The sequence below is a fragment of the Alternaria ethzedia genome, assembly GCF_023757985.1.
Source record: "Alternaria ethzedia strain BMP 0044 chromosome Unknown scaffold_23, whole genome shotgun sequence".
Taxonomy (NCBI): Eukaryota; Fungi; Ascomycota; class Dothideomycetes; order Pleosporales; family Pleosporaceae; genus Alternaria; species Alternaria ethzedia.
The window spans coordinates 96,567-116,086 of NW_026056216.1; the positions used below are offsets into that span (position 1 = coordinate 96,567).

The 19,520-nt window shown below is 53.3% G+C and overlaps 7 protein-coding genes across 7 annotated transcripts; 2 read left to right on the forward strand and 5 right to left on the reverse strand.

The window, feature by feature from the left end:
- Positions 1 to 161: 161 nt before the first annotated feature.
- On the reverse strand, positions 162 to 1,408 carry J4E87_007870 (uncharacterized protein; the record flags this gene model as incomplete). Its single annotated transcript, XM_049379463.1, has 3 exons — positions 162 to 1,101; positions 1,163 to 1,266; positions 1,373 to 1,408. 3 exons carry the CDS (start codon positions 1,406 to 1,408, stop codon positions 162 to 164), a joined length of 1,080 nt encoding a protein of 359 aa, XP_049230691.1.
- Positions 1,409 to 2,291: 883 nt separating this feature from the next.
- On the reverse strand, positions 2,292 to 3,610 carry J4E87_007871 (uncharacterized protein; the record flags this gene model as incomplete). Its single annotated transcript, XM_049379464.1, has 2 exons — positions 2,292 to 3,460; positions 3,550 to 3,610. The coding sequence occupies 2 exons, from the start codon at positions 3,608 to 3,610 to the stop codon at positions 2,292 to 2,294; spliced, it is 1,230 nt and encodes a 409-aa protein (XP_049230692.1).
- A 444-nt stretch (positions 3,611 to 4,054) lies between these two features.
- On the reverse strand, positions 4,055 to 5,239 carry J4E87_007872 (uncharacterized protein; the record flags this gene model as incomplete). The annotated part of the gene is made up of 1 exon (XM_049379465.1): positions 4,055 to 5,239. The coding sequence occupies one exon, from the start codon at positions 5,237 to 5,239 to the stop codon at positions 4,055 to 4,057; it is 1,185 nt and encodes a 394-aa protein (XP_049230693.1).
- Positions 5,240 to 8,479: 3,240 nt separating this feature from the next.
- Positions 8,480 to 10,016, forward strand: APM1 (AP-1 complex subunit mu-1-like; the record flags this gene model as incomplete). Its single annotated transcript, XM_049379466.1, has 5 exons — positions 8,480 to 8,518; positions 8,567 to 8,925; positions 8,979 to 9,465; positions 9,514 to 9,885; positions 9,936 to 10,016. 5 exons carry the CDS (start codon positions 8,480 to 8,482, stop codon positions 10,014 to 10,016), a joined length of 1,338 nt encoding a protein of 445 aa, XP_049230694.1.
- Positions 10,017 to 12,624: 2,608 nt separating this feature from the next.
- Positions 12,625 to 17,194, reverse strand: J4E87_007874 (uncharacterized protein; the record flags this gene model as incomplete). Its single annotated transcript, XM_049379467.1, has 8 exons — positions 12,625 to 13,476; positions 13,555 to 14,126; positions 14,186 to 14,226; positions 14,285 to 14,374; positions 14,441 to 14,521; positions 15,409 to 16,178; positions 16,226 to 16,911; positions 16,963 to 17,194. 8 exons carry the CDS (start codon positions 17,192 to 17,194, stop codon positions 12,625 to 12,627), a joined length of 3,324 nt encoding a protein of 1,107 aa, XP_049230695.1.
- A 346-nt stretch (positions 17,195 to 17,540) lies between these two features.
- Positions 17,541 to 18,416, forward strand: J4E87_007875 (uncharacterized protein; the record flags this gene model as incomplete). The annotated part of the gene is made up of 2 exons (XM_049379468.1): positions 17,541 to 17,791; positions 17,840 to 18,416. The coding sequence occupies 2 exons, from the start codon at positions 17,541 to 17,543 to the stop codon at positions 18,414 to 18,416; spliced, it is 828 nt and encodes a 275-aa protein (XP_049230696.1).
- A 263-nt stretch (positions 18,417 to 18,679) lies between these two features.
- J4E87_007876 (uncharacterized protein) lies at positions 18,680 to 19,282 on the reverse strand (the record flags this gene model as incomplete). Its single annotated transcript, XM_049379469.1, has 3 exons — positions 18,680 to 19,097; positions 19,208 to 19,221; positions 19,274 to 19,282. The coding sequence occupies 3 exons, from the start codon at positions 19,280 to 19,282 to the stop codon at positions 18,680 to 18,682; spliced, it is 441 nt and encodes a 146-aa protein (XP_049230697.1).
- Positions 19,283 to 19,520: the final 238 nt, after the last annotated feature.

The following is a 19,520-nucleotide window of genomic DNA, read 5'->3' on the forward strand; positions in this document are numbered from 1 at the left end:
TAGAAAAGAAAGAACTATGAGGCGTACATCCGCCTCAACCAGAACGCCTTTGTTGCATCAAACCAGGCCGATCAAGCCTTCGTAATCCCTCTTCCCCTTCAATCTTCCCAAACTTTTCCCCACTTCCCATACCACCTAGCCGCGCCCCATCTCACCGTCCCCTAACGATCCCGTATCCAGTCCTTCAAGCTAGCAATACTCGATCTCCGCCTCCTCCTCGACCCACCCCCCTCCATCCCAATATCCATACTCCTTCTCCCACTATCTATACTCCTCCTCCCCTTACTCTCCGTATCCAGCACAACAACAAGCACAGTACAATTATCCGCGCCCTTCATCTGACCCTCCCTCGACGTCAACTCCTCCGCAATCTCCTTGGCCTCTTTCCCAGATTGCCACGCATCCACCGCCAGCCGTGTGCACTCCTCCGCCTCCTTCGCCGAACCGACGCCGTCAGACGCGAGGAGAATGAGCGATTGGCCGTGCAGGGTGCGAGTGGTGAAATGCGCTTTGTTGGAGACGAGGTCGTGGACTGCGGTTTTGCCTGGTGCGAGACCGGTTTCTACGCCGATGAGGTCGGAGAGGTCGTGGCCTGCTAGACGGTTCACGCGCGGTTTCTTGTAGTCCAGATCGCCGAGCGCGCGCGACATGCTCACGCCGCCGATGCGGGCGATGCCGGAGCGGTAGTTGATTTCGCCGCCGGCATTTTCTACTCGCCGTTTCTCCAAAGGGCTGTCGGGTGCGTGCTCCTCGCTGAGGGCTTCGACGTTCCAGCCGCTGGAGCTGACGCCGGAGTCGACGCGCGTGGGCGACTGTGGCGATAGCGATTGCGGGGATTGGGGCTCGTGGTCTGCGAAGAAGACGTGGCTGTCTCCCAAGTTCGCCTGTATAAGCAAACTTTGCTTTGTGTCGATGAGAACGAGAGAGACGGTTGAGCCTCCGTCTAGGTTGGCGTGGTCTAGATCGCGGTCGACAGCCAGCAGAGCCCCTTGTATCGCGTGCTTATACTCGGCTACATTGGACGGCTTCTGTAGAGCGATGTGCTGTTCCAGGTGTGTGTGCAGATGCTCTGCAACATGGTTTACTGTTTCTGTACCCCCACTGCGACCCAGTCGTTAGCTTACAAGCCACAACATTTGGGATTTTGTGTGACGCTGCTTACTGGCCATCATACACGGCAAAGACAGCGAGTTCTTTCCGAGCCTTGATTGAACCCGGCGTCAAAGTAACATAACGGTCTTCCTGATCTTCTCTCGCACCCAGAATCTGTGGGGAAGAACGTTAGTAGGTGTAAAGAGGGATCTCGGTCTCAGCTCGGAAGAACCGGCATCTAGAAGAGCGGGAAGAAGCATGCAAGGAACACACAACGCACCCTGCTAACACCAACGTCAATAATGTTAACGCTCATACTTGGTTTTTGGCGTAATGAATGGGAGTTTTTCGCGTGGGATGTAGTAGTAGCAGCAGCGACAGAGCGGCGGGCTCCCTATGTTTGTTTTTCACACGCATTATACATCGTCATAGGCCAAGCCTTGCCCAGCAACAGCTGCTTGCGTTGATAAGCGGCGGCACACGCGACCCTCACAAACAAAGACGTCATCTACCCTTCCTACCTGCATACGCTGGAACCAATCAGAAACCCGCCCGCGCCACAGTTTATTGGCTTATGTACTCAGCCTCAATAGCCTAGACCGTGGAGATGCGCAAGTGTGTAGCTGCTTCTGGGTCTAGAGCACGGAGAACGTGGAGAAATCAAGGGTCATTATGTGGGGCACGTGACGTCGTGATCTGTACTGCGCGAACGGCGGGCCCCAGAATTATATATGAGCAAACGGACCTCGCGCTGAGGATGCTTGTTGCCGGCGTATGCACATGCACGCCCTTACTTGGTGTTGAACGAAGCTACACTTGACAGACGGGGGCTGTGTGTGCGCGATATACTTCATCGGCGGGGCAGTTTACCCCTCGTGATGCGTGGTTTTTAACATTTGGTATGTCGATCTATCATTGCTTGGCTGTTGAGCGAGCTTCCTCGTGAAGCTTGATGTACTACGGAGTATACTCGAGAGAGACTGAGATGTTTGAAAGAAAATGCCTCATCAGCTTGCACTGCCTCGTGAGCCAAGAGCTCCTAGATACGAGCTGCTCGTTCGGCCCTTTCCAATATCCACGAGATCCGCATGCCTTCGTCCGAGCCCACAGTATTGTGTTTCTTGTTGAGCACGAGTCCGAAAGTCCGTACAGTACCAGAGGACTCCCGGCGACATCCAGAGGAAGGGCTGTCATCCTCCTCAAGCCTTCCGGGTAACACCGCTGTTCATCCATTCCTCTCGCAGCCCTTTCCAAATTCCATTCCCCCTAAATCCCCAAGCCCGTTTCTCCTTCTCCAGATTCGCAAGTTTGTCCTTCAGTACCTGATTGTCTTGCTCTCCATCGTTCCGTCCAAGCTCTGCCACGAGCTCCTCGCAGGCGATCTCTTCGCTCATGCACGCGCTGATAGCGCTCAGACACTCCTCCAAGTCCATATCATACCCATAGAGCAACTCTCTTACCGTCTCCATGGCTCTTCGATCGGTCTTTAGATGATCCAGTAGCCCGCGAGGTACTGAGGGCGACTTCACACCTTCGATCTTGACGCGGCAGCATGGACATGTGCGATGTGGGTATTTCGCTTCGTCGATCTTTGGCGTTCTCATCCACTGCTCTAAACATGACTTTCCAATGACATGGCCGCATTGCTTGATTCGCACTGGATAGTCACCTAACAGTTGTGGAATAGAGGAATCTTGAAATGAGGTGTACGAGAGTTGACAAATCGGGCAGCAACCGGCATTGTCATCGACCACAGAAGTGTTGTCCGTTGTAACGGTGAGTAGTGAAAGTGGAATGGCGCACGCGAAATGGTCGACGTTGGTAAAGTCAGTCCTGGCGAGTATACTTTCGCGTGTCTCATCTATCCCGGCGTCCATATCGGATGCACGTTTCAGGCGCTCGTCCAGTTTTTGGGCGACCTCACTAACATCTCGCCGGCGTTGCGGGTAGTCAAAGTGAAGGACGGTCACGAAAGCTGCCTGCAGTCGCTCTTGCGGCGAAGCGAGATTGCTGTTTGCGAGTGCCATGTACAGTCGTTCCAGATCTGTCCAGTCCTTTTCTCGTTCTTCCATCTGCTTCTCCACAGCGAATCTAAACATTCTTATCTCGTGTTCCCGGGTCATTGTTCTGTCATGGCAGTCGAGCATACCCAGTAGCCACCGCCGCGCGGCATCGGCTTGTTGTTCAGTCTCTTCATCGTTCATACCGGTGAGACGAGAGACATTTGCTGGACTTGGAAAGTGCTGTTGCTCTAGCTTCCGCAGTTCTGCGGGTGTCATGGAAAGTACGTCTTTGGGGTTCTTGTGCCTGTACCCGAACTTGCGCAGGTCTCGTAGGCTACGTAAGTGTGTACGCACACGTCGATATACTGCCATCGTTAGCAAAGAATCTCAAAGTATAGAGGCTCGTCGTAAATGATTTCAAGATCGATGCAGGGCATGCAGGTGAGTTACGTACCTGCAGCGCTCGCCGGCGCATTGTTTATTGGCGGAACCAAATCTTGGGGTTCGGCGGACATGATTGCGCAAGCTTGCAGAGGTTGCTATTGAGTTTCCACGGTCGCGGTAACTCGAGAGTGGGATGGAGTGGAAAGGTTCCGGAATGGAAGGTACCGGCCTCACGTGTTTGCTCTACCACGAGGACGGAGCGACCTGAGTGGGGCAGCCCTTTCACACCCCGCACGTGACTGGTGCCTGTTGCGCGGTGAACGAAATTTTCAAACTACACACGCAGATAAGGAGGTAGGGAAAGTGCCAAAGCCATGTTGCCTAGGTAGCCATCATGGTATGCTGAGACGATCGGTAGCAGTTAGTCACCTGGACAGTCCTGCCGAACGTGCCTCTCATCCTTCGCGTCGCAAAGTCCAAGTGCATCCCATGTTTGACAAGGAATAGATTTCTCAGGCAAATGCTAATGCTAAACTCCATTACTTAGTTATGCGCCAAAAGTATTACGGGTGAAGCTATCCTTTCCCCAAACTACCCGAAGCAATGAGTGCGCCTATCGTTCGAAGCCACTCTAAGTCCAACTTCTTCGTCTCTGACCTCTCATACCCCCTCTGCATGGTCAGTTCACCCTCAAACCACTCCGCCGACTTCTGTATCCAAGAGTGCCAGTACATTTGGTCCTCAATGTTGTCACGCTCTTCCTCGTAGTTACGAAAAAGTTCCTCATACTCCGGTTCGGGAAATAACTCTGTGCGACAGTAGGGGCAAAGATGGCTAGCCCCTTGCCCAGCATGAATCCAGCGTTCCAGACACTCCTTATGGTAGGCATGTTGGCAAGGAACAGTCAGTACTCCGGGGGAGGGGCAGATGTCAGACCGACAGACTACGCAGTCCACGCCGTCTGGATTCTCTATCTCTGTGGACACATCGGTGACAGGAATCATCGGGCCTACCCGTTTCATTTCTGACGCTTCCGATAACCTTTCTTCGATTTCGTAGTGTTGCTGGTCATAGGCCATCTTAATCCGTTGCAGTTCTTCGTTGAGATCGAATTCCACTGGTATACTGAATTTCTCCCGTATTTGACGCATGCTAGCTTCGTAATCGTCTAGCGACTTTCCGTAAAGACGACACTCGTTGAATATAAGTCGCTGGATGAAGGCGTAGTCGTTGCATCGACCGAGGCGGCCATCAAGAGCGTCATCGTATGGGTAATCAGTCCAGACAATTCCCTTGACATTGTGGAAGGCTTCAAGAAGTGCAGTGAATGCTTCCACTGTAGCTCTAATATCCTCAGACCAATATGACTGAGGAGTGATTGCAGCTGCGTCCAGAAGAGTCAGGGTGTGAGCCTTCCCCATTGAACGCTTGACGTGGTCATTCCAGTTGGCGTACACTGGGCTGTCTTTTCCATAAAGCTGATCAAAAAGCTCCTCTATGCTGTCACGTAGAAATATCGCGTTCCAATCATCGTCATCTGTCCAGGTAGCGCCTTCCACGTCATCGATTTCCCGGTCGACCCATGTATCGAATACTCCGGTTTGAGATGGTGTAGGCTGAGACGGAAAGCCCAGTCGTTTCAATGGGTAACGAAACACGGCGGTCAGAAATTCTTGCTCCTCGATCGGGCCTCGTGGAAAAGCATATAGTCTTGTTGTGAGAACGAGATTGAAAATGCTGGTAATCGGGTTTTCGCTCATCTTGTTTCGGTATTTTCGTGTCGCTCGAATGAAGTGGGCTGGAATTTGTTTGCTGTGGGGTTGAACTCGTGAAGATTTTTGTCGCTATTTCATTGCCTGCTCTGACAACCTGTCAGATTACAACGTGCGCCGTAGTGTCGGAGGCCCATTGTGAGAAAGGTCTGCTAGCATGCGCAACGTAAGAAAACATTGACAAACAGGCAACGCAGAGTGAATGACAGTATAGGGGATGTCCATGGGATTTTCCGGTTGGTATCCTCAATGACCCTCCTGGAGTAGTCGGAACTTTGAAGAAGATCGCGCAGCAGCCAGATCGACGAAGCGGTGAAAGCTTTCGCTCATACAATGGTCAAAGTCTCCACACTCTCCGCCTCTTCATCCAAACTGTATAGCCTGCCTGTGCCAACCCTTCTAAACTCACTCTGCCCGGTCTCGGCTACCGCTAAGACCAAAACCCCAACGTGAGCGCCCATGCCAGATTTCACGGTATATCCTTTGACGAAGGTAAGCTCCTCTGGGATATATGTAACTCTCTCCGGTAGCGGGAATTTCGTAAGGCCAGAATATGAACCATCATACGCGGAATGATCCATCGGAAGTCGGCACGTCAACCTGCGGTTCAACTCTTCCTCTGAGGGGAAAAGACCGAGAGGCGGGCCAGGTAGAACACCATGCTTTCGATCGTCGTAGAACCAAAACCCAGCCGAATTACCGCCTAGACTACTCGAACTGCAGAGCTGTAGTCTACCCGCACCTAGTACAAGTTTCGAGGTCGTAAAGGATCCTGCCAACTGAAATTCGAAACGTTCGGCATTCCAGAAAGCTTTCAGGCAGTGAGCTTTGATCATGAGATTCGCGTCACTAACGGATCCAAACGGGTTTTTGCCATCGATTTGAGTGCTCGCATCGATTATATGGATAGGCGGAGGGATGACCCTGCCAGAAGCGAAATCTTCTGAGGCCGAATGTATGTGCCCATCAATGCTTGCCCAGCTCCAGGAAGGGGCTCGATATCTGGCCGCCCTCGCAGGAAGATCCCAGGGATTTGGTAGGTGAGTCACCCAGAATAGTGAGAACTCAAACTCTCTACGCCAGTGACCCGCGAGATAGTCATCGTGTGTAATGGCATGTACTCGAGATGCTATGCCTGCCATGGCTGGTAGCTTGTCTGACGGGAAGGTAAGCTGACGAATGCTGTACTCTTCTACTGCAGAGTACCATAGACGATATATTGAATGTTTTATGATGTGTATGAGGAACTTGTAGATGGTAATATCGTCGCTTGGCCGGATCAATCTCGGTGGAGTAGGAGTGCGATACGGAGGTGCGCGCAGATCGAGGATATGGCGGACTTTCCCTCCCTCCGTATCATGGACCAGAATAGGCATTGAATTCGGCGTCACGACACGAGTGCTTTCGCCCATAGCATCCCCTTGGCCAGCAGTACAGACGAAGCCACCTTCTGAACATATTTCCCCCCTTCCATATGCGTCATCTTCTTCCTCGAGTAACCAAGATCGCTCAAAGGCCCTGGCGAGTAAATTCAATCCTGTCCGTAAATCCAGTGTATTCCCTTTCGCGCTCAGGACTTGCCCAGTTTGATCTTGGATTCTTTCACTACAGCACCAACTCGCCTCGCGTTCAAAGAAAAATAGCGACCTTCGGGACAAGTACCTCTCCTGCATTGCCCATGATCTCGAGTCCAAGACGTTGGATATCGATTTTTCGTACAATATACGCATGCCTCTGTAGTATCCATAGAAGGAGGTGAGAGCACTGAGGAAAGCCTGTCCCTTGTAGTCTCCAAATGATGGTGGTAATGCGAGAACATCATTCTTGAAATCCTCAGACGGACGAAACGGGACAAAGATCCCGGTTGATGAGTTGTTCGAGACCGATGCTGCCAGCGTGAGTGTGCTATCATGATAGATCGAGCCCATAAGCGCCGACTGCTCTTCCCAGTCGACTTCTGAATCTTGCACAATGCAAAGCCTGTCGATGAAAATGTACTTGATACCGAGCTGACGACAAGTGAGAATGGCATCCTTGAACGTTTTCGGAAGGGTAGCCCAGTCTATGGTATGCATGTGAACTTCAAGATTCTTGGTCGTGGTCATCCCTTCTCTTGAACGGCCCCAGCAATGACTCAGTGCCGCATAGCGAGCGTATGTACCCTCTCCCCGTACAAGATATGGGTTTTTACCCTCTTCGGCCACGTGTATCACTCGCTTTGGTAACTCTGGAATATCGTTACCACAAATTGTGTGGCTGGCCTCACAGTTCGCCAACCAGCGCCTGATGACGTCGAAATACGCCTGCGAAGGCAAGTCGCTCATTTGAGCGCGACCGGCAATGAAGGAGTGTTCTTTACCGGACAGGATGGGCTCTGAGCCTAACTCGTCACCTAGAGAAGGTGATTAGACAGTAGCGGGTAGAACGGCATGCTTCAGTACCTTCCTCGACCGACAGAATCAAACAAGCTGCCATCCATCTCGACTTCAACCAGATACCCACATATAAAGTGCCCTTGATCTCCGGCTGCCACGAATACAAACTGCCTGGGATAATTTGCAGTTTTACAGAACTTACTTTGCGACCTTTGAGGGAAGGAACAATATGATCAGTGGCGCCTTCAAAATGTAATATCGGTTGCCTTTCATGTTCATTGGCGTCATCGATGCAACCGTGCAGCATCTTGCAGAGACGACAGCCTGCGGCAGACGCCTCCAGTGTGGCCGGATCATTGGCATGGCGATAGATGTTCGGGGGATAGAGATTCCTGAAAGTCAGACCGCTGCAAAGATGGCAAAGTGGCATTGTGACGGCATGGAGCGGAAATCCGATGACGAAGCAGACGTTGAGCCTGAGGGACGGCCATCGTGTTACCTCACATTCGCTAATCCGCGGGGGCGTTATGTGGCTCAGATAAGGCTGTTTGTAACGCAGTCGCTAAATACGGACGCGCAGTGGATGCAAATTTTCGAATTGTAAGGAAGCGTGAATCAAGATGATATGTCCGAAATATTAAAGGAACCCAGGCATGAGTACCAGCGTTGCGACTGTATGGGCCTAGTGCGTTGAGGAGTCTTGGCGCGCGGGAAGAGCCGCAATTACTCTGGCATCACCGAGACGCGACCAGGACATAGCACGTATACCCCTCGATCGCCCTTTCCTTGCGCACCATGACCCGATAGCTGATTCTTCTCCTTCTCTTCTTCAAATCACTCACATTCCCTCACCATGGCGTCGGCGGTGTTTTTTCTCGACCTGAAGGGCAAGGTATGGCGGTCAGGCCTCTGGAAGGGCTACCTATTGACCATCGCATAGACCCTTCTGGCGCGCAACTACCGCGGTGACATCCCCATGTCAGCCGTCGAGAAATTCCCCATCCTACTGAGCGAGGCCGAAGACGAGAGCTCGGCAGTCCCACCATGCTTTTCCAGCGAAGGCATCAACTACCTCTACATCCGCCACAATAACCTCTACCTCCTCGCCCTCACCAAACGAAACACCAATGCGGCCGAGATTCTCCTGTTCCTCCACAAGATCGTCGAAGTCTTTACAGAATACTTCAAAGAGCTCGAAGAAGAGAGCATAAGAGACAACTTTGTCGTTATCTACGAACTGCTAGATGAGATGATGGACTTTGGCTATCCACAAACTACCGAGACCAAGATATTGCAGGAGTATGCTTTCCATACAGCTATACCATGGCTCCATAATAACAACAAGTCTACAGATACATCACACAAGAGTCGCACAAGCTCGAAATCGCACGTCCACCCATCGCAGTCACAAACGCCGTCAGCTGGCGAAGCGAAGGTATCCGATACCGCAAGAACGAAGTCTTCCTCGACGTCATCGAATCGCTCAACCTCCTCGTTTCCGCGACCGGCAGCGTGCTACGATCTGAGATTCTTGGTGCTGTCAAGATGAAGTGCTACCTGTCGGGTATGCCTGAGTTGCGACTGGGATTGAACGACAAAGCCATGTTCGAGACCACTGGAAGGGCTACACGAGGAAAGGCCGTTGAGATGGAGGATGTCAAATTTCACCAGTGCGTGCGATTATCGAGATTCGAGAACGACAGGACCATCAGCTTCATTCCACCAGATGGCGAGTTCGAGCTGATGAGCTACCGCCTGAACACACAAGTCAAGCCTCTCATTTGGGTAGAGTGCATAGTCGAGAGCCATTCAGGCAGCAGGATCGAGTACATGCTGAAGGTAGGCAGGTCTCTGGAATTCTGGGTGTAATAGGCTAACATTTCGCAGGCACGAGCACAGTTTAAGCGACGAAGCACCGCCAATAACGTCCAGATCTCGATTCCGGTCCCCGAAGACGCAGACACACCTCGCTTCCGAACAAACATCGGCACTGTACACTACGCGCCTGAAACATCCTCCATAGTGTGGAAGATCAAGCAATTTGGTGGTGGCAAGGAGTTCCTCATGCGCGCCGAGCTTGGTCTGCCATCGGTGCGCGGTGATGACGAGAAGGGTGGCGGCATGATGGGAGGGTTCGGTGGTAGCATGGGTGGTGTTGGCGGCGGAAAGGCCAAGAGGCCCATCAACGTCAAGTTCGAGATTCCGTACTTTACCACATCAGGTATCCAAGTGCGGTATCTGAAGATCATCGAGCCAAAGGTAAGGACAAAATATCGTAGCCGAATAGGCAATGGCTAACATGCGCGCAGTTGCAATACCCATCGCTACCTTGGGTACGATACATTACACAGTCAGGCGACATCGCTGTGCGGTTACCCGATGTGAATTAGACGGTGCTAAGAGAGCGCTGGCGATGAATATACCAATACGACTATGAACCATGCTTTCCATGTACACTGCATCGTTGAATGCGTCTCAGGGAGGAGATACGATGGCATCGGACTACGAGTGAGGGCTCGCAGGGTCTGGGGAAGTACCAATGGACTTGGCACAGTCGTTAACGTGTCGTGCCTGACATGCGCGCACACGACATGGTAGTACTAAAACCCATATGCGACATTGGACAACATGCCTCTATGCAGTGTAGCCTCGCATCCGCGGTCCGCCTCATTTTACTTGCGGCTTTTGATCTGCTGAAATACTCGACGTTGACCTTCATCAGTTTTAAGGCTTGTCTTATTGTGAAATGAAAGCGACACTACCTGCATCATTACGAGACAGTGGTTCAAAGGCAACATGCATGGAAGACTTGCAGCTCTAGAGGTTATTCAGCGTCACGAGACAGTTTATTACTCAATCGAATATCAAAAAGACGCGTACACTGTCGCACACAAGTCATACTCGAGCGTAATCGAGTAGCGATGGTGGTGTCAGAGTGAGCGTTTTCGTCGGTGCTTGCGCCTCCGTCTCCGCCGATGATCGACAGTGGGGTCTGCATCATACGTTTGGATGTAGTTCTCCCAACTCGACAACAACTTGCGACACTCCATTGCCAAACTAAACGCGCAACGAACACAATGGCCTCAACTCCCTAATAGTGTTAAGCGATCCTACTCTCAGCTTCTACCTTTGGTAACGCGAAAGACGCACGCAATTCCAACAACCGACATATGCACGCGCGGTAATACCACAGCACGTTTCTCCGCGTTTTCTCCCCACCTCCATTCTCCGAAAAAGCACGCTGCAGCACATCTCACGCCGCCCTTTCTGTTTATAGTCACAAGATCATCCTTCGATATACCCATCTTACCCAATCACCTATTGTCGTGTCCATGTTCGACCAATGCAAGTTCATCGTCAAGCTTTGATCGCCTGTTTGCGAATTCCACTACGCTCCACTACGCTTCTCTACGGCATGCCACAAGGCTGAAAACCTGACCCTGCATCACTACCATGCCAATGACGCTTTCTCGGGAAATGTGGAAGAGCTGCCGAGACAGTACGTGTATAGGCTTGCGGACGCGTAAGCTTGTAAGCGTTGTTGCTTGTCATCTCTGATCCTACGCTTCTTTGCCATCCAGCGTAAGGTGGACTAACCTCAGCTGAGCCTCGCGGGCCCCCTCCGGACGCGTTTCTATGACGGAGTAGTAGGTAAGCTATGATGGCGTCCAATGAACGAGTGGGCCGCGTATGTCGTGTCTAAGGGTATTTGTATGCTGCGGTGTTCGCGTGTGGGAAACGTTTTTTTCTGGAGTTGAGAATACACAGGCACGACACGGAACTGACAGGGCTGGGTCTTGTTGCACGGAGTCAAGCACTGCATACTGTTTGTTATTACATCTACACGACATAACAACAACGGTTCCCCAGACACAGACACGAATACCACGACGCAAATTCCACCACCATGAAGCTCACCTTCGCAACCATCACAGCGCTCATCGCGCCCATCCTCGGTCAAAGCATCACACCAGCGCCTACAACGACTGATCCATGGTATGGCTCCGGTCCACCATGGGCATCCTCCGACCCAGGGAAATGGTCTTCAATCTATGAATCTCTCCTCTCAGCCGGAAAGATCCCATCGACTCTAACCGCCGCTCCCTGGCCGACCGGTAGTTACGGACCGGGTCAAGGACCTTGGGGGCCAGGTGGACCACATGGCCCAGGAGGACCGGGGAGACACTGGGGAGGTAAGTACCGCCCATCCCAATCCCAATCTCTCCTTCAAACCCCCATTCCTTCTAAAACCACCCAAACCCCTACTAACCCCCTCTCCCTAGGTCCAGACGGTCCCGGCCCCTTCGGCCCCTCCAACTTCGGTCCCTACAGCGACTGGTCGACACGCTCAGACTGGCGGTCCGGCCCCTGGACCGCATGGTGGGACGGCAGTGCGTGTCCGCCCTCTGACTGGCCTGGCTGGACAGCAGGGCCCTGGAGTAGTTCTGCGCCCTGGACTAGCTGGAGTGGGTGTGAGGCTAGTACGACGGCGACGAGTGTTGTTACGACGACGGTGAGTGGGAGCCTGGTTACGACGACGGCGTATGGGTTGCAGGTTAATGCTGCGAGTGGGAGTGGGGGTGTGAGTGATACTGGGGATGCGGGGAATGCGGCTGTAGGGAGGGGAACGGTGGGAATGGGGAGTTTGGTTGCGATGGTGGGGTTGGGGGTGGGTGTTGTTGTGGGGTTGTGAGAAGATGGGGGAGGTGGGTTTGAGATGTTTGTTTTCTGAATGTCTTGGCTGGAGACTCTTCTTATACCACGAAGTGTATGGTCGTGTCAGTGTAATCTCGTAGACGAAGTAACGCTCTTTCCCTTTACACATCCTCATTGTAATCCATCAAATACATTTACATGTCGAATTGCGCTCACTTTGCATCTGCTTGGAGAAGGGACGTATTGAAGACCAAAGAAGGTATCTCACAATTCTTATATATGTCTGCGCAAAACCAGACGTAATCTCCCCATGCCTGGATCTCCAAGAACTCATACTACCAACTACAACATCCTCGTCATCTTCGCCTTCCACCCCGTCTTCTCCGCGCTCCCTTGCTCTCCACTCCCCACACTAATCCCCTCATCCACCACACCCGCCTCATCATAAATCTCATCCGGATACACCGCCCTATCGATGAAAGTCTCCCTCGGCGGCGCAACAACCATCTCCAACAATCCATACACCAGCGCCGTCGCCGTGAAACCCAGCAACCACCCAAAGCTATACGGCCTAGCACCCACACCAGCATCAATAGCCGGATTGATCGACTGAATGAACCCCGGCATATTCGGTGCAACGCCAACAAGAAAAGCGACAATAGCGCGCCAGTTGCAACCGGCGGTGTACTTGTAGATACCGTGATACTGGTACAGCGCCAGCGTATCATACTTCCCACGATGCACAACCCAGAAGTCGACAACCATGATCGCCGCAATCGGACCCAGGAAAATCGCATACGCAGCCATGAAATTCAGGAAACTACCCGCCGACGCAAGAATCTTCCAGGGAACAAGCGCCCAGCAGAGCACCGCACAGAGCAGCTGGCCGCGCCGGATATTGACGTAGCGGGGAAACAGGGCGGTTAGGTCGTTGGCAGCGGAGAGCGAATTGGCGGAGATGTTTACGCCGAGGGCGGCGAGGGCGAAGGAGAAGGCGGCGAAGAAGCGGGCGGCGCGGTTGTCCCAGTGGGCGATGAGGGCCATGGGGTCCCAGTCCAGAGTGCCGTATTTGACGGCGCCGGCGGACGTGGCGGCTACGCCGATGAAGGCGATGAAGGTGAAGACTATGGGGAGGAAGGGCACGTAGATGCATTGCCATTTTACCGAGACGCGGGAGTAGCGGGAGAAGTCGGACTGTGGTTACGATTAGTATGTGTTCAGATCTCTAGACGGAATTCGCAATGGGATCCATGGAGGGCTGAGAGAACTTACCTGATTCACAGACAACGTAGCATAATTCCCAATAACACTCGTCAAACTCGACAAGAACCCCCACGAATACGCACTTCCCGTCAACGTAGCCTTCTGATTCCACATCTCACCTCCCCCATCCGTACTCACAAACGCCCAGATCAAAATCGCAATCCACGCAATCGGCACAATAATACTCTTAGCCATAAACAGCCACCTCAACTCATTAGGATGCATAACCAAAAACGGCACACTACCCAGCCAGAAGATGAAGAAACTGATCATGGTCGCCGTATCTATGCCTTGGCTCTCCGGGATACCGTTTTCCAGTGTGAGGAAGGAGGGCCAGATGGCGCCGATCATGACGCGCACGGAATTCGCGCCGTTCATGTTTTGGATGGCGAACCAGAAGATGGCGAGGATGGCGCGCGAGACGATGGCGATGTAGGAGCCCCAGAAACCCCAGGAGGCGCGCGCGATGACGGGGAAGGGGACGTGGTGCAGAACGCCGATTGCGCCGTTTAGGGCGATGACGAAGGAGATCATGAAAAATGCTAGGGCGACTATTCCGAGAGATTCCCGCCAGGTGAGGCCTGGTGGTGGTGTTAGTTGAGGGTTCAACTTGGGTGAGGTGGAATGTGGAGGGGTGTACCGATTGCGATGATACTGGATGCGAATTGCCATGTTGCGGCGCTGAGTTAATGTTAGCATTTCTTACTTCGTTGATGTCAAAAGTTTGGTGAAGACATACTTGAATGCATCCGACACCCAATACGAGATGAAGCTCGTCACACCCCACTTTCTACCATGCCTCGGAACAGGGTCAAGATCTTTGTTCGTCCTGTATACCATCAGTCAGTACAAAAATCTTCATCATCGCGCATCTCCGTTTCCAACTCGGACCTACCATCGCGCATTGCCTTCCGCAAACGTGCTCTTGGGTTGCTCAACCCTGAGCGTCCAATGCGGCTTCTCGATTAACGGCATCCTGAAGCCTACCGTGCCAGCCACCAAGAACGTGGAAGGGCTGTAAAGATGGGAGGATCAATTATCCTTGAGGATCTCTCCGCGCGACGGACACAAGCGCCTTCTTATCCTCTAGCAGCACGCACAGTCTCAGTGCAGATCTCCGAACAGCGGGCGCCCAGGATTGACGTTACGTCTATATCTCTGGCAAGGCGACGATAAGATAAGCGCCACGAGCCGACCATGTCAACACTTCGTCTAGAGACATGGATCGAGACTCAGCTGGACTAGACGAACGCCTTGAGCCTCTCCTCGCAGCCTTTTGCTCAACAAACAACCACTCACACAGCTTGTCATGATGGTTAGCGGCTGTACCCAAGGTCTCGGTCCTTGGGAAATGCGACCGTTGCTAGATGGGGCCGGCTGTCATTCGACGGTGGTGCAGGTGCAGATAAGCACCCCAGTCGGTTCGGTCTTAGCGAAGGCGCCGCTCGGTAGCGCTTCGGCTGAAATTACCCCAGAGAGGGTGATCCCCACGCGACGCGATAGGTACGATGTCTCCTCCACAGATACACATATATGTGACGGCTCTAATCAATACGAAGAGAGTGATATAGTGTATCGTAGTACCTACTAAGGGTGCAAGCGTTTGACGAGCTTTGTGGAGGAGGGGAAAACCAGTGTGTCTCGGTACTTGGGGCGCATGCACGTCGCTGCCGACTACTGCACAAGCTGGCCTGGATTCATGGGTCAGTCGCGTAATCTCGTGCATACGAGAAGTGTCATTGAGCTGAACACATGTCAAGAGCCTCGAGCGGCAGATTGAATGGGGGTCATTTGGAAGAAGCTTCGTGAAGGCAAGTACGTTCAAGTTCATCGCGTTTTGCTCAATGCGCTAGCTACACATACGCCAAAGTATGGTCCTCTCTGATGGTCGCATTCACGCCTAGGTGGACCTCACCACCCACAACCGATGAGCCAGTTACGACCAGCTCGCCTGCAGTCTGCTCGTCTGTTGTCTTAAGATGTGGTGTATCTTTCAACTTGATCTCCACGCAACTGAGGGGCACACCGAAGTGGCTGTGCTTGTTCGATGCCGTCTCCCTTCGGTAGTCGTAGATGTTGGTTTGCGCAACGGCCCCCGCTACCTTGGCTGTGGTCAAAGCGTATACGACACGCGCTTTGGTGAAGATACGTAGATCGGAGAGGTCCTCTGAGCTAAGTGGTGGCGTGTTCAGGCCTTGTCGTTCAGACACAAAGACCAAGCGCAGTTTTCCAGGTGTTGTGCCGACAGCCGCCCTCTTGGGCGCATTGAGCTTTGTGAGGAGATTGTCGGTAGGTAGGCGGCCAGCAGTCAACATGCGCGTCTCGAGGTAATGAGCCAACTTCTGGGGGCCACCCGTTAAGGATGTCTTGGTGGTGTTGTGAAGCTTCGCAGCTGTTTCGGCCGAGACGACAGTGACGGTAGGGGCGATGGAGCGTGTAGCCAGTTCCAGATCGACACCCGGACCGGCAACGGACTGGATGACGACTGTTGCGTGAGAAAACAGAGCAACCAGCGTCAGGCACAGACAGTAGGAGTGTGTAAAGGCATCTGCGGGGAGGAACGTATCCGAGGCATTTAGACGGTGGGCGGCAGGAAGGGACGTGACAAGCGCGCCAACGGCGGCGGTCAGATTCTGTTCCTATCAGTACGTGCATATGTCAACATTGTGGGTTTACGTACCTGTTGCGTGAATTCGACAACCTCTGCTGGCTTTCCAACGGCTTCTTGCCAGAGGAAGACAACGTTTCGAGGCTTGCCGGGATTCGACGGTAATGGTATAGTGGTAGTCTTCTGTTCCTGTACAAGCTCATGCCAAACGGCAACATCGATCTTTCCGCCGATGCCTTCGGGTACCTCGCTCCAGTCCATGTGCCTGCTTGTCTTCTCTACAGTCCAGACGATGGAGCGCAGGCCGGACACGCCCTGACTGAGTTCGGCAAGAGGCACAGAGCCTGCCTCAGCGATGAGGGCATCGGCTTTCGTTTGGAGGAGGAGCTCGGCAAGGGTCTCGTGTGGTTGATTGTATGGGATCAAGATAGGCGTGAAGTCGAAGAAGGCACCGGCAAAGAGTGCAGAGAGGAACTCGAGACTGTTGGGGAGGTAGATGGCCACTCTCTTAGCTCCGCGATCTTGGAGATGCTTTCCGAGAATAGCAATCTCCTTGGTAACATCTTCAACTTTGTGCTCGGTGACACCTTCCTTTCCAAAGACGGTCATGATGTTTGCAGTGCCGCTAGACTTTGCGCCCTTCTCGAGAGGGATCTCGCCCGTGACACGTCGCCAGATATCCCGGAGATCTCCATCTTTGCCGGCAGAGTACATGGGAGCGCCCGGAGGTCTTACGGCAAGACCGGTACGGAGAGGATCTGCTGCATGTTAGCTGGAACGTCTGCAAACATATCTCGGGGTGCTCGTACAGCCATGAGGAGTTTCGGGGGAGCGGAAGACCGCAGACTCTCCCGGCTGCCTCACGTATGAAGCTACCGCCTGTCTGGCGAGCAGCAGCGGGTGTGTGTCGGCATCGGCGCTGTCATAGATGATCCAGGCCAGGAAGCCGACGATGGTGAAGGCGATGAGGGTGCTGACGAAGTTCCAGCCTGCGAGGACCTCCCCGATGGTCTGATCAAGCTGCTCTAGAGTTCCCGCCATGGCTGAAGTCGCATGAGTGAAGTGAAGTTGGAGGTTTGGCTGGCAGCTGCGGGATGACGGCGGGGGTGAATTGGTCCGCTAGTGAAGGGACCCCTGTCGGCTCGCATGTCCGTCCTCCGATCGCCCTTGCCAAAACATGGTTGCTGTACAACCACTCTGACCTTCACCATCGCGGCACCCTGTGGCAGACAGAATGTGCCTGTAGCCGCGCGACGCTATCCGAGACTAACTACTAACCCAGCAGCAGCAGTGAAAGTGTAGTCCGACACGCGAGCCAGCCCATCTCTTGCGACTCCCTTTCGGCCAAACAAACAATCAACGCGAGTAGCTAAAAGCTTCACACAACATGTCGGTAGCCCGATACGCGCAGCCTGCGACTCCGCAAAAGGCCGCGACACCATCCGCCCAGACAGAACAGCCATATACGCCCAATGGTTCCTGGCGGCATCCCAAGTTTGACGAGATTGCGCGCCGCCAGTACGCTACCACGTTTGACGAGCGCAACGTCAGGGCCATCGTCCTGAATGCAGGCTTCCTGTTTCTCTCAGTATATGGTACTAGAGTTACTGAGAAGGTGAAGTTACTGGAATTCGCTGCGTATGTTCCTCACGAAATGTCATCGTGGATCATGCTAACATGCACCAGAACACCGATCAACGCTGTCGTAAAGGCTGTGCCCTACAGCGCATGGGCCGTTCTCCTCGTCCGGATCGTATTCGCCGCAAACATCGTCATCGCATTCCTCCCTCTCATCCGTCGCTACTACCCCGATGAGATTGCCGACATACCTCTCACTCCCTCGCAGCGCGCCTCCATGGGCCTGAAGGCTGGCGTCCAAGCGCCTCAATCCCCAGGCTCTGCCTTCGCATCGCCGAACTATGTCACGCCTCCCCGATACCAGCGATCAACACCGCGTAGCAACAGCTTCAGTAATCAAGAATTCGGCTCCGGATCGCCAAACTTTGGAAGGTCTGGTTCAGGCTCACCTTTCTCACCAAACAATGGAGGAAACTTCCAGAGATCAATGAGCGGGTCTTCTGCGACGAAGCGGTTGAGCTATGGTGGCAGTTCGATGAGCAGTAGCTTGTTCGGTGACAGCTCAAGCAGCATGACGGCACCGGGCACTCCTACGCCCTCTACTGGCAAAGCGAGTGTCGGACTGAACAGCAAATGGTTGTATGAGAAGCGGAGAGACAGCAGGAGCGGCATGTTTGCGCAGTAAATCCTCATGGCGTATGATGTACAGAGACGTGGGACGGCAACATATCGCTTTATACCCTGATATATCGCGTGGGCGTTTTGAATGATTTATTTAGTTTAGCATAGCTTGGAGCTGGGACATTGGAGTCGCCAACCTGCTGGTGTACGATAATACAAAGAGTGGAATCTTCCATGCCATAACGCCATCGATGCCTCGTATCTACGTGGACTCACTCTAATGTGTGATTCAACCGTCCGTTGTATCGTCAATCCTCTTATCCTAACTCATGAGAACCGATCTCCCTTCCGACTCCGATACACCTCAGGAGCCTCATACTTGCTCTTCTCGCCCACCCTCTGCCCCTCACTCTCAGGCGCATGTCTCGTCGGCGCCGGATCCTGACTCGCCTGCATACTGGGGTTGCCCTCGCCGCCCATACCCCCATTCCCTCCTCCCTCCGCTCTCAGCCTGCCCACCTCGCTCGTCACGCTCTGCGGCGCCGCCTGTGTAGATCCTGGTTTCGCGGTTGGGTTCAGCGGTGTGGTGGTCGGAGCGGAGTTTTGTAAGCCGTGCTCGAGCTCGTAGAGGCGGATGCGTTTTTGGCGGTCGGCTTCGGCTTTTGCGGCGCGGTCTGCGTTTATGCTGCGTTTGGCGAAGAAGTAGGCGCCGCCGCCTGCTACTATTAGGGTCGCCCAGCCGTAGCTGTGGGAAGTGTTAGAGTTGGTTCATTTGAGCTTTTGGTGGGATGGTTTTGGGGTTTGGCACGTATGGGGTGGGTGGACTTGTGGGTGTCTGCGAGAGGTGTGACGTACTATACTGATTTGACCTGTTCGCCTGTTAGTGCTGATGAAGGAAGTGGAAGTGCGCGTGGAGCTTACTGTGTTCATGATGGGTTGTGTATTATCGGTCTGAGAAGGGAATTGGTGTGTGTGGAAGCTTGTGGCGGCTTTGCGACAGCTCGCAAGTTTTCTGAGCGATGGATGATGAAAGTGGTCTGATTGTTGTAAGGCTGCCGGCGATTGTTCGGCGATTAGACAAGCACTCGCCGCCGCGGGGAAGAACGGTCGACTGGTACAAGTCAGCCAACTCTGTTGCACCACCTTTTCACTGCTTGCCACGGTGGAA